At 37.1% G+C, this 13,655-nt stretch overlaps 1 protein-coding gene across 1 annotated transcript in view; it reads left to right on the top strand.

Moving 5' to 3' along the window:
• Window positions 1–3,770: 3,770 nt before the first annotated feature.
• Window positions 3,771–13,655, top strand: part of LOC125803969 (macrophage mannose receptor 1-like) — a 45,322-nt gene continuing 35,437 nt past the window's right edge. Inside the window, exons 1-7 of the mRNA XM_049482825.1 lie at window positions 3,771–3,926; window positions 4,440–4,826; window positions 9,399–9,578; window positions 9,738–9,893; window positions 10,058–10,171; window positions 12,470–12,607; window positions 12,714–12,893. Coding sequence (XP_049338782.1) covers window positions 3,860–3,926; window positions 4,440–4,826; window positions 9,399–9,578; window positions 9,738–9,893; window positions 10,058–10,171; window positions 12,470–12,607; window positions 12,714–12,893 — 1,222 coding nt within the window. The 5' untranslated portion in view covers window positions 3,771–3,859. The remainder of the gene's footprint in view (window positions 3,927–4,439; window positions 4,827–9,398; window positions 9,579–9,737; window positions 9,894–10,057; window positions 10,172–12,469; window positions 12,608–12,713; window positions 12,894–13,655) is intronic.

Below are 13,655 nucleotides of genomic sequence, written 5' to 3'. Positions count from 1 at the left end.
GTGGGCCATAAAATATCGTTCTGCGGGCCGCGGGTTTGAGACCCCTGCCTTATGATAAACATGCCCAGAAGTGGCTTCTTTAGGCTCAGAGATATCTGGGATGGATGATCACACAGTGGAAACACATATTGTGGTCAATGAATCCAAACATATTCCAGACCTTTTTTGTAAAGGAAAGGCCATGTGCTCCAGATCAAACAATAAATAAGACCACCCAGACTTTTAACAGCAAGAAGTCCATAAGCTATAGGCTCTCTTACACACTAAAAAATGTAAGTACAGATTTGTACCTAAAAGAGTACAAAAGCTTGTCCCTGGGGCTGTACCTTATATTTCACCTTTCAGTGAAAGTCCTTTTTTGTACCCATGTTTTTTTGTGCCAGTAAATATTATAAAGATTATAAACATTATCATCAACTAAATATGGCTCAAAAACTTGATGATCCAAAACTGTCTGGCTTTCAAATAAAAAATGTGCAATTAAAATATATATTGTTTATTAGTACAGTGATACAGAATACTGAATGTACCCTTTGGCTGGTAAATTGGTACAAATCTGTACTTATTGCTGTTAGAGATGACTTTGTACTTCAGAGGGAACAAATCTGACCCTGTAAAGACCAATATTGTACCTTTGAGGGTACAATTATAAAGAGTGTACATTTGAGTACAAAAAAGTACTCATACCGTACCTCTGTTTTTTAGAGTGTATGGTATGGGGTTCTGTAAGCACACTTGCTTTAAAGTCCACTGAGATCTTAAAGCAACAAATGTTGCCTTCAAGATGGCATCTTTTCCAGGGATGTCTGTGCATTTTTCAACAAGACAATGAAAATCCACATCCTGTGCATTTTGCAGGGTTTTGGTGCTTGACTTGCCTGCCTGCAGTTTGTTCCTTTCCCAATAAAGAATGTGTGGAGAATTTGGAAAATAAATTTCCAGCAACAAATTTGTGCTGGGGCTGTGCCAAGATTACTTACCACAACATCTTGCAAGATTAAAAAGGATAAAATGGTTAAAACAATGAAAACGATTAAAAATATGTGTCGTCAGGTGTTAAGTGTGTCTTGCAAGACTTATGCACAGGTAACCAAAACAAATGTTTGATCATTTTGAGCCCTATGTATCTGCTGACTTTCCTTTTCTGTCATTACGTTAATCCCTGTGGTCTGTTGAGAATTGTGGTTCTGCCCACACATTCCCGTTCTCACAGTTTAAACAGCAGAGCAACAACGATGCAGAAGATTCTTTTACAGGTTGCCAGGTCTGTGTATAACCCTCAGATTGCCTTACTGTGGGAATTTGACAATGGTTCTAAGGTCTGAAGAGACACATGTGAGATCATACAGGAGAGAAGTTGATGGGTATATGGTAAAACCAGCTGCATCTTTAAATGGAGAGTAAAAATGTATTGAAATCCATTACAAGATTTTTACAAGACTTACAAACTATTTAAAAATACACCTGCACTTAACATTTTTTTTTAGTTTTAATCACATTTTCCATAAAAATATGATAAAAAATACTGTAAAAATCTAAACCCAATATTGCTTCTCATCTTGTGAGACTCCCCTACTTTGTAATGTTTATCTTTTTTTTTTTTTACAGGAAAATAGGAGGATTGACATTTGCATGAACTATCCTCTTCTACTCATTATTATGAACAAGCCATAGACCTAATAACTTTGGTATAAGGTATCTTCAGATCTTTTGGGATGCTCAAAAGGGTGCATTCAACTGCATGCAATATTTATATTTTCTTAAAATGTCAGATACTTTCCTAAAATATGATATTTGAACTATGCACCATTATATTTTCTTAGAAATTGAATATGTCTTTAAGATTTGCCTTATTAGTAAGATATAAAGAAGAATCATATTTTTAACAAGCACTGTTCTTTCAATACAAACTTGAAAACTCAAGAGATCATGATCATGACTGAAGCAGAAGTCCTATTATTCTTAAGGGATCAATTATGCATTATCTGTTATAACAGAAGGCTTCCTGACTTGACATCCAGCAATTTTATTTTCCTACAATCCAGCTGCAGGATAGACGGTTAGAAGGTTATAACTTTTAAATGACCTAGATATCGAAAACATTAGTGACAACAACAGCAGGATATGAGAATTCATGTGAAATCAGCAAAGAAGGGGCCAAGAGCAAGAATATTGTCTGACTGTTTCATTAAAAAAAAAATACCAGGACATAACTGCAGGTTTCTGAGAACTGGGTCTTCTGTGCATATTTGTGACTAAGGAAATTGTTTCAATGTGTAGCAAAACCAGAGATCTGTAAATACTGTAGGTCCCCAAAAAACAGAACCTCAAAGCATCTACTATAGTCATTTATACAGTTATCTTATTACCCAATCACATGGCAGCAGTGAAGTGCTGTGCATACAATCATGCAGATACAAAGTGAAAAAATGTATGTTTAAAATTGTAAACGATAAAAAAAATTCAAAAGGTCTCAAAGATGAATATAACTGCGCAAGGAGTGTCACAATGCTCATCTTACAACCTGCCAACAATCAATGTTCATGCCTTGTGTCTGTGTCGTTTAAATAGCTGCAGCGCTTGTAAATATATCTACACTGATAGTCATGGTGGTCTAAACGTTAGGTGTGTTAAAGTAAATTTCTGGTGTATTGCTATCTTGGCAACAGAAAACACAGATGTACCATTTACTGAATGCAATCAAGACAGATGTCAACAGTCAGACATTCATTGCTTCCTTGGCAGTGATATGAATATGAAACACCTGTAAACCCCACGTGTTATGCACACATGCACATGGAGCAGTGCATAGACCCATATCCTGTGCCAGAATACAAAATAAAATTAAAAAACATTATTCTATATAAAGACATATATATATATATATATATATATATATATATATATATATATATATATACATAGTCATATTACTTTTGTTAGTGTTAAATGTCTTGCTCACACACCTTCACGGCATAAATGTGCAGGTCAGTTTCCTCTGCTAAGACAGGTTGAACACATCCAGGTACACCTGCTATAGCTGTGCTGTTTAAATAGCAATCTAGCAAAGTCAGAGCAAAGGGAATGGCAGGTGACACATTGATTGGTCTATTGCACATTTCACCCAAAACACACCCATGATTAATTACGAGAATTAGTATAGCAAGGTGTACTTTTCCCGCTGTTACGATAGTAAAGACACACTGACATTACACATTTTTTATGTTTACATTTTATGTTTAGACACAGCACATTCACATTAACTAGAACATTTCACAGAAACAGATACATTTGAAACTATTGGAAGTAAGTGTCTTCACTTTAGAAAAAATACAGATGAAGCCAGAGAGTGGTGAATACTGTTTCCTACACCTTCAAAAGACTCTAGGAAACCCAAATACTTCAAATATATTTCTCCTTCTGGCCCCAACAAAAAAAGTTTGGACACCCCTGCCTTAGGGTAAGAAAAGTATGCTTGGCATTAGAAAGTCATTGGTTCAGTCCCCTAAACTGGACAGCCCACTTGGTCCTGGGGTGCTGAGGTGTTAAATATAAGGTGAATTGTGTTGTACTGCTGTGCAGTTCCTTATCTTTACTACACATAGACAAAAAGCAAAGTTACCTGAAAAAAAAATGAAATTTGTTCCAATATTTCTTCCCAAAAGTGTTCAAGAAATAAGCTTATCACTTCACTTCCAAAAGAATGCATGTGACAGGATATTATGGTGTGAGCTGAGCTGAGTGGACACTCCTCTTAACAGCAGGTCACTAAGACCAAAGTGACACTCTGAGATTGTGCAGTTGTACTCTAGAGTTTTACTCTAGATTTGGCTCATGTTAAAGGATATTAAAGACTACCATGATGGTGAAAAGTGCTGTCATCACTGTGCTTTTACTAATGTTGGCAGACTGCTTTGCTCAGTCAGGTATGTTGCCTCTTTTTTTGTAATGGAATCATCTAAATTAAATCTAATCTAATAATTTAACTTTTTTTTTTTTTTTATCAGATTTAAACTAAAGAATAGCTCATAACTTTTTGCTGGCAGCTGTTTTTGGATGGTCCAAGTAGGGCATTTGATGTTGCATTTAATGTTGTGGTGCTCTTGCTGGTCATGCTAATCTACCTGCATGGTCAATCTGATTATTTTGGTTATCTAGATGGGTCAGATTCATCATGATTGTAGACCAGCTACACCATCATCAAACTCAAACAAAAAACATGTTCTATGCAGCACTATGCTAGTCTACGTTGGTTGTCCAGCTTAACCAGCTGGAGAAGGCCATGCTAGTTTTTTTAGCAAGGATATAAAAGCCCCTAATCCTAACACACTTGACAGCAGTTGTTACCTGAAGGATTGCATTCATATTTTTGTATTTAAGATGCTACTATGTAGATTGTCCAGTTATTTTCAACTGTAATTACAAATTGTCCTTTACAGACTGGACCTTCTTAATCTACAATGCTCACAAGAACCGATGCCTTGGAAGCAATCTTCAAAGGCTGGATGTGTGTGACCCTCATAGTCCGAGACAACAGTTCCGCTGGACTTCAGAGAACAGCATTTTCAACATAGCTGAGAAGAAATGCCTCGGCACCGGGAGCATTAGTGAGGGGAATAAACTACAGTGGTACACCTGCGATGCCACCAGTGCCCTTCAGAAGTGGGAGTGCCAGACCAACTTGAAGTTTAGTGTAAAGAACGAGTCTCTGTACTTGTCTCTTCAGGGAGATTCTTATCTACTAACACTGTCCAGAGACCCTGGAGAGAAGGGCAAGTGGACACTTCATGGAACGATGGACAGCGTTTGCTCTCGCCCGTATGAAGGTATTTGGTTTCACTTCAGTTCCTCAGAATAAGCTGCAGTGTGGCAATGTGGCACAACAGTAACTCGATGTTTAGAAAATGTAGTAAAATACATGTGATGTTGAGCTTTCCTTTGAACAAGGAAAGATAGTTAGCATATGATTTGCTAGTACTACTGTATTTTTTCCTAGATTTTCATTAAATTTGCCACTTTTTTACCTTTTTTTTGGCTTGCAAAGGTACAAGTAAAAATATTTATTGAATATGATATAATAAAATATGTAAGACATACCAGATATACTATATCTGAATCAGGTGCACTACTTATAAAACAATAGGCTTAACTTTTTTAACTAATCACATAACGTGATCAAAAGTATATTTTTTCCCTAAAAAAAAGGCACCCAGTTCAGAGAACCGTCCAGTATATAAACATACAATGTAAAATAAAATAAAGCTTAAGCTTTGAGATGTCAAATAACATAAAATTATATATACAAATATAGTAAATAAAAAAATGCTGGAAATATGTTAGGTACAGTTTGGACACACATTCTCATTAATATTTCTTTATCGCTTGTATTATGTACTACATTGTAGATTAATAATAAAAATATAAAAGCTATAAAGAAACAAATGTGCAGTTAGATAGTAGACAAAAAGGTGGTTGGCCTTCACAAACACCTGACATAAAATCTTAGCCCAGGTGGTTTGGGACGAGTTGAAGTGCTATGTAAAGGAAAAGCTGTAAACAAGAGCTCAGCACCTCTAGAACTCCTTTAAGACAGTTGGAGAACCATTCCAGGTTCTACTTCATGAACTGACTGAGAGAATTATGCTTAGAGTGGGCAAAGTTGGCATCAAAGCTAAATTATAAAACATATTTTGGCTTCTTTATCACTTTTGGTTTTCTTTATTCTTTATAGTTTTGATGTCTTCAATATTAAATAATAAAATAAAGAAAAATAAATGAGAGAGGTGTGTCCAAACTATAGACTGATACTATAGCTAGCTAACCTACGCTAAACTTTATTCAGTGTATAAATAATAGATACAGTAAACAGCAAAACGAGAATAAAATGTGGTCAGTTTAAAAAAGTCCATTCTATTCACACATTTAGCTAGCTAGCTAAGTCAGCTCTGCTATTATAGTCATGAATTTGACCCTAGCAGTGTTTTTTAATAATAATAGTATCTCAGCTGTACTACTATAATTACATGTAATTAGGTAGCTAACCTAGCTAACTTGAAAAGTACACAGAGAGATGCAGGCAGTCTCTTAGAAAAAGAAAACAACACTAGCTACAGCTAAGTTAGCTCAGTTAGCTAACCTAGCATTTCTAGCAAGCTTGTTTAGCTAACCTATGTACTTCCATAACCCTGTACAGCTTGTAAGTTTGTGAAGAGAAACTTGTCAGGAAACTTATACGGAAGCCTAAATGCTTTATTCGATTGAACTTATGATGGGATTGGACTAGGGCCATTTTTGTAGGGTCTGCCCAGTTCCAATTTTCCTCTTTATAAATGAAAATGACAACAAAGCCTCTAATTTGCTAAAAACACATTTTAAAAAAGTGTTTACCGTATTTTTCGCACTTTGAGGCACACTTTACATCCTTTCATTTTCTCGAAAATTGTCAGTGCGCTTTATAATTTGCGCCTTAAGTATTCATTCTACCAGTCAGGCTATAAGGAGCAGTAAAGGCAGTCCGCTGAAATACAGTGTTATAAAAGAGTTTCAGTGAAGTTGCTCTAGCACCAAGGCTGGAGCAGGATTAGCATTAGCCGTTAATTGCAGTGCTAGCTCTATAGTTGTTCAGAAGTGAGTATATCGAGCTGTAGCCTTTGTGTTTACCGGGTAAAAACAAAAAAAAAAAACAGTTAGCATGAACTGCTAGCTTATAGTGTTCTGGCTCAGGGTTCCTCAGTGTAAAGCATTTACTAGTGCTAAGTGCTGCTAACCGTGGGTAGCACTGCTGCTAACCACGGCTAGCACTGCTGCTAACTGCTAGCAAATGCTGCTGCTAACTGCATCTAGTGCTGCTAACTACGCTGAAATATTGGAATCAGAACTCACTTGAATAAACAGTTTTCAGGAGAGAAATCTGTGTAGATTAACGTCCAGCAATTGTTTGACTTTGTTTGAATTTTTTTTTAAATTACTGTTGTGTTTACTTAGGTGCCCTCAGTGGTGAAACTAAGGAACATCCTTGTTCTTTACTATTGTCGCATAAAATGCGTCTTATAATCTGGTGCACCTTATGTATAAAAATAGACAAGAAAATGTATGTTAATTTATACTGTGCCTTAAACTATAGTGAGCCTTATACTCCGTAAAATACGGCAACTTCCTGTCCAGGATATTACTTTACTTTTGGAAAGCATAGTAAATTATTTAGCCAAAAAGCAAAAAGATTTACTGCATGTTTGTGCTTTTACTATGGTAGTCCTTGTTTGTAAAGGTGTTTGTTAGATCTAGTCTTGTTTGCTAGCTACAAATCTCACAAAACTAGCGTGTATATCTAAAGTACCCTTTACTAATCTTTTCTCTGGGCTCAAAACAATCACCATGGCTAGGGGGAACACTAAAAGAACAGCAGCACATCAGTGAATATTTACTCTTGGCCTGTAGGGTAAGCTTTGTAATAAAAAAACAACCAAGGGTTGCATAGTTTGCCTTTCACATCAACCCATTTTGTACTCACCTGGGAGTGCCCTCTAGAGGAAGCCCCGTTACTTATTCTTCTGCTTATACAGTGCCCTCCATAATTATTGGCACCCCTGGTTAAGATGTGTTCTTTAGCTTCTCATAAATTGAGTTTTGTTCAAAATAATATAGGACCACGATGGAAAAAAAGAGTAAAATACAACCTTTAACTCAAGTGAATTTATTCAGTAGGAAAAAAATCCCACATTAAGAAATAATTATTTAACATCAAATCATGTGTGCCACAATTATTAGCACCCCTGATGTTAATACTTTGTACAACCCCCTTTTGCCAACAAAACAGCACCTAATCTTCTCCTGTAATGTTTCACAAGATGGGAGAATACAGAAAGAGGGATCTTTGACCATTCCTCTTTGCACATTCTCTCTAAATCATCCAACGACCTGGGTCCTCTCCTCTGCACTCTCCTCTTCAGCTCACCCCACAGGTTTTCAATGGGGTTGAGGTCTGGGGACTGAGATGGCCATGGGAGGAGCTTGATTCTGTGTGCGGTGAACCATTTCTGTGTAGATTTGGCCACATGTTTAGGGTCATTATCTTGCTGAAAGACCCAGTGACGACCCATCTTCAGCTTTCAGGCAGAAGCCACCAGATTTTGTTTTAAAATGTCCTGGTATTTTAGAGCATTCATGATGCCATGCACCCTAACAAGGTTCCCAGGGCCTTTAGAAGAGAAACAGGCCCACAGCATCACTGATCCCCCGCCGTATTTCACAGTGGGCATGAGGTGCTTTTCTGCATACTCAGCTCTTGTGTTACGCCAGACCCACTTAGAGCATTTGTTGCCAAAAAGCTCTATCTTTGTTTCATCTGACCAAAGCACACGGTCCCAGTTGAAGTCATAGTACCGCTTAGCAAACTCCAAACGTTTGCGTTTATGATTGTGAATGAGAAATGGTTTCTTCCGTGCATGCCTCCCAAACAGCTTGTTGGCATGTAGATAGCGCCTGATGGTTGTTTTGGAGACTTTGTGACCCCAAGAAGCTACCATTTGTTGCAATTCTGTAACAGTGAGCTTTGGAGAACTTTTTATTTCTCTTATCATCCTCCTCACTGTGCGTGGTGGCAAAATAAACTTGCGTCCTCGTCCAGGCTTGTTTACCACTGTTCCAGTTGTTTTAAACTTCTTAATAATTCCTCTGACAGTAGATATGGACAGGTGTAGGCGAGTAGCGATTTTCTTGTAGCCATTGCCTGACTTGTGAAGGTCAACACACATCTGCCTCACTTGAATGGTATGTTCCTTTGTCTTTCCCATGTTGAAGATAAATGGCCTCTGTGTCACGTCATATTTATACCCCAGGGAAACAGGAAGTTGTGAATTACTACTTAAATGTTCCTACATACTCTGATCAACCTCGTAAACTACTGTAGAAGTGACAGAAATACTTTTATTAAATTTATTTCCTAAGAATTGTTAGGGGTGCCAATAATTGTGGAACAGGTGATTTTATGAAGAATAATTATTTCTTAGTCAGGGATTTTATTTCCCCCTTAAAATTTACTTGAGTTAAAGGTTGGACTTTACTTTTTTTCCCATCGTGGTCCTATATTATTTTGAACAAAACTCAATTTATGAGAAGCTAAAGAACACATCTTAACCAGGGGTGCCAATAATTATGGAGGGCACTGTAAGTTCTCTGATATGACTAAAAAATTGACTGAATTGAAGTCTTTACATAGTATAAATAATTTAATCTCGAAACTTATTTTTGGTTGCCTAAAATTATCCTTACCTTGACCTCATGTTATGTAGAAACCCTCAAATCCTCAGCTGGGTTCTTTAGGCCTGTTAAAATGAAAAACACTATATTTGAACAGTACCTTGAATGGAATCATGGCTATTTCTTCGTTGTTTTCACAGAAATGTACACAATTAAAGGAAATGCCTTGGGACGTCCGTGTCAGTTCCCATTCCGTTACAAAAACAACTGGTATGCAGACTGCACAAAAGAAGACTCAGCAAAGAAGCGTCTATGGTGTGCAATTGAAAGTGTTTATGAAGTTAATGAGCTCTGGGGTTATTGCCCAACACGTGAAAAAGGTACATGTGATCCTGAATTTCCTCAATTTGTTTGATTACAAATCAATGTCCACTAGTAATTGACTGATACGTGTAGGCTGGCTTCAACTCTTCAGTATAAATGCTTCTACTGTAAAAAGACCCGCTGGTGATCAATGACCTTTTTTTCTGATTTTGCAGTCGACGATTTCTGGAAGAAGAACCCTCTGACAAACGTTTATTACCAGGTGAATGGCCAGTCTGCACTGACCTGGTATCAGGCCAGGAAGAGCTGTCAGCAACAGGGAGGAGACCTGCTGAGCATCACTGAGCCCCACGAGCAGACCTTCATATCAGGTTCTGTCACCATATGGTCAGATCATATGGTACAATTTATGCTATTATATAAAATAAAATGTCTAGATAATTTATAACAAAAGTAAACATTATTAAACATTAAAACTACTATTATCTAAACACAAATACTGGTTAATCTCTAGAAGGTTAATCTCTTTGTCTAGGGTTGATCCAGCAGGCAGGTTCAGTCTTCTGGACTGGACTAAACAGTTTAGATGCTTCAAGAGGATGGCACTGGGTCAATGCACAACCTTTACGCTATCTGAAATGGATAAGTGGTGAGTTTTTAATGAAATTTCATTCTACATTCATTTTAACTGACTTTAATGACTGACTGCAAATGTTTTGGCTCCCAGTAAAATTACATGAACAAATCCTTTACAGATAACACACTTCTGCAATTACTTTACAATCATTGTTTGGTTGCTGAATTTAACAAAAAATAAATAAATGAATAACACAGGAACGCAGTTTAAAATATGTTTAACATAGCAAATACATGTTATACACAGTAAAATAGGAAAGACAGGCAAATACAAGTTTATTTAACTTAAAAATCATTTTCATAAGATTGTATGTGGCTATAAAGTTCCTGTAACCTCCTGAGACCTGGACTTTTGCTTGGTGTGCGTTTTTTATTTCTCCTAGCTGTTTGGGATTAATAGGACCTAACAACTATAAAAAACTAAACTTTATCTTTGTACAATAAGTCCAACAATGTCCTCATATGGGGGCAGTAGTTTATTTTAACATTTATCCTTGATCCTTGCCATTTGGGATCAGAAGGACCTAATTAGTGAGAAAACTAAATGTTAGCTTTCTACAATAAGAAAAATAAACTAGTTTTAAACATAAAAGTGGATGGTAATTTTTACCTGGCCCATATTTCTTTTGACTTGGATTCTTGCCTTCTTGTTTTCAGTCAATTGACTGTAATGTTGTCATGTTGTGACCACTAGATGGTACAGGGGGTTAATATTTATAGAAAATAAGTATCATGGTGCAGAGAAGCTGAAATGTATGTCCCAATATGAGGACAAAGTGTCTTAAGAGGATAATGTTGATTGCTGGTTATTGCATCATTTCTAAGTAGTTGCTATGATGTTGCTAGGTAGTTACTATGGTGTTTCTATCATATAGGTGTTGGTTATAATGGTGTTGATATGTGTGTGTTAAGGAGTTAGTATCATATAGGTTTTGGTTATTATGGTGTCTCTATGTGGTTGCTAAGGAGTTAGTATCATATAGGTGTTGGTTATTAAAATAAATAAACACTGCAATTTAGCAGTCCATAGGGCTGTGTGATGTGACTGCCCATCAAGGAAAACTGAATTTCAGAACAATACTGGTTCCTTTTTCCTCTGGTTTGTTTTAAGGCTGAGCCTTCCTCAGCTTCCTGTAATATTTAATTATTTCAGGGAGGTTCCCCTGGAACTGGACTTGGACCCTCCATATATATGTGACTATATATAGTCTCATTACCTCACCTCAACATGCCTTTTGCAATCATGTAGTCCCCCATGAGCAATACTAAAATCACTATTGCAAAGTGTATGGCAGGAACATTTTTTTTTACTTTTATCGGACATGGATACGGAGAATTCAGAGGTGAAATTACATCATTGTATTTACATCATTGTATTGTAAGTTGCTTTAAGCAAAAGCATGTGCCAAATGTAATGTAATATAATGTAATGAAATGGGTTTTGATGGGAGCCATGATTCTCTTACTTACTGAACGCACCCCATCCAGGAGGGGAAAAAAACACTGCCTGCCCACACTAAAAACTAATTGGCTGACTCTTTGCAGAGAACAGGCCAATCAGAACCCTCTCTGTTTTGCATGCACTTCATGAATATGCACACAAGGGGAGTGCCTTACTTTCCCTTTCTTTCACACATGTGATTGGGGGAAAAAGATTCTGAGAGATTTTATCTGATTTGTGGGCATCAGAGAGCCATTATTGAAATGCGGTAGACTCCCACAACTTCTGGGAGACTTGGGTTGAAGTATTCCCAGCTAGCTGGGTACATGGGTACACAATATAAAGCACAAAGTAACACTCCAGCACCAGTTGCTTGACTTTACTCTCTCCAAATACAAGTTTTAACTGTTAACACTCGTTTATTAGCACAGTTGGTAGTAAAGTACCAGCTGCACTAAGCTGTCTGTTACTCTGTGGTTCTGTAGCTGAGCTAGCACAGCAAAGGATAGCTACAGATTCACAGCTATGGGAAATAACTTTTATTCCAATCTTCTGTTGTTCCAGTAGTACAGGATCAGTCATTTTTAGTAATTATCTAAGTGTTTAGGAGCTTCAGTCAGTCAGAATTGAGCATGTTCTGTGGTAAATGAACTGTGCCTTGCTAGCTAAGCTAATGCTAACTAGTTTCTTTCTTCTGATTCTCAGCAGATAAATATTTGAAATGGTCAGACTGACAGTTTACAAGTGTTATGACATAATACTATATTATAAGTATACATTTCTTTGCGTATTACTGTCCACATGTGAAACAAAACTGGAAATTGGTGTTTGTATTTGCTTTTTTATTTTTGTTTCTTTTTCTGGGAAAAGGACAACCATCTTCTCTACCAGGCCACAGCTGTGGAGTGCTAGATCAGTCTCATGACTCTGGATGGTCCACTGCTGTTTGCTCTGAGAAGCATGGATATATCTGCCAAAGAGGCCTCATTATTCCCACTGTTCCACCAAGTAATCAGTGTTTATTTGTCATAGAACATATTTAGTTTCATTAAACATACATATTTCATTTTTATTTATTTGTATTAAACTATGTTTGGTGTCCACTGCTGTTCAGTTGTGCACACAGGTTCTTGCTACAGTCCGTGGATACCTTACTCAGGACACTGCTACTTACTCAGTCGCACAAAGAGAACATGGCTGGAGGCGAAAGATTCCTGTCGGCGTGAAGGTGGAGATCTGCTGAGTATTCTCAATGTAGAAGAACAAAGCTTCACCATCACACAACTGGGATACGGTGAGTTCCAGTGTGAATACTAACCAGCAAACTTTAAAAATCAAGACTGTATAATTAAATCAACATGGTGTGAAAAACATTCGGCCAAATTTCAGGTTGGTTTATGAGCAAGCAAGGTTGAGAGCTATTGACTGAGCTTTTTAAAGCCAATTATCAGTATTTTCACAAAGAGAACTGATGCTGCAGGTTAGCTTAGTTAATGTTGATGTTATTGATAAGCATACTGGTTGAACTACTGTTCATAATCACCAGTCACAATTTAATTATGCTGGTAATTAATATGGTATGTTAGGCCTTTAGTCCAGCTTCTAAGGTTGTAGATACTATTATGGAGAAAGACAACTCTGATTGGACATTGTTCTATTTGCTTATTCGGGATTCCCAACCAAAAATCAACCATAACTGACTTCAGTGACTAATTGCAAATGTTTTGGCTCCCAGTAAAACACTTTGTATTCATGAGATTAAATTGTTAAATTAATAAAATGCATTTTATAGACTTTATAAGCACTATATATGTATATCAATACCATACCACATACATACTTAAATATCTGTGTGTAGTAAAACCACTACAGATGATTCAGAATGCAGCAGCACGTTTGGTCTTCAACCAACCAAAACGGGCACATGTCACTCCGCTGCTCATTGAGCTCCACTGGCTACCGGTTGCTGCTCGCATCAAATTCAAAGCGCTTACAATCGCCTACAAGGTGATGACAGAACAGGCTCCTTCCTACCTGCACTCGCTCCTGAAGGCTT

This window comes from Astyanax mexicanus, chromosome 8 (assembly GCF_023375975.1).
Source record: "Astyanax mexicanus isolate ESR-SI-001 chromosome 8, AstMex3_surface, whole genome shotgun sequence".
Lineage (NCBI taxonomy): Eukaryota > Metazoa > Chordata > Actinopteri > Characiformes > Acestrorhamphidae > Astyanax > Astyanax mexicanus.
The sequence above is the reverse complement of the archived record's forward strand: the minus strand, read 5'-3'. Positions and strand labels throughout refer to the sequence as shown.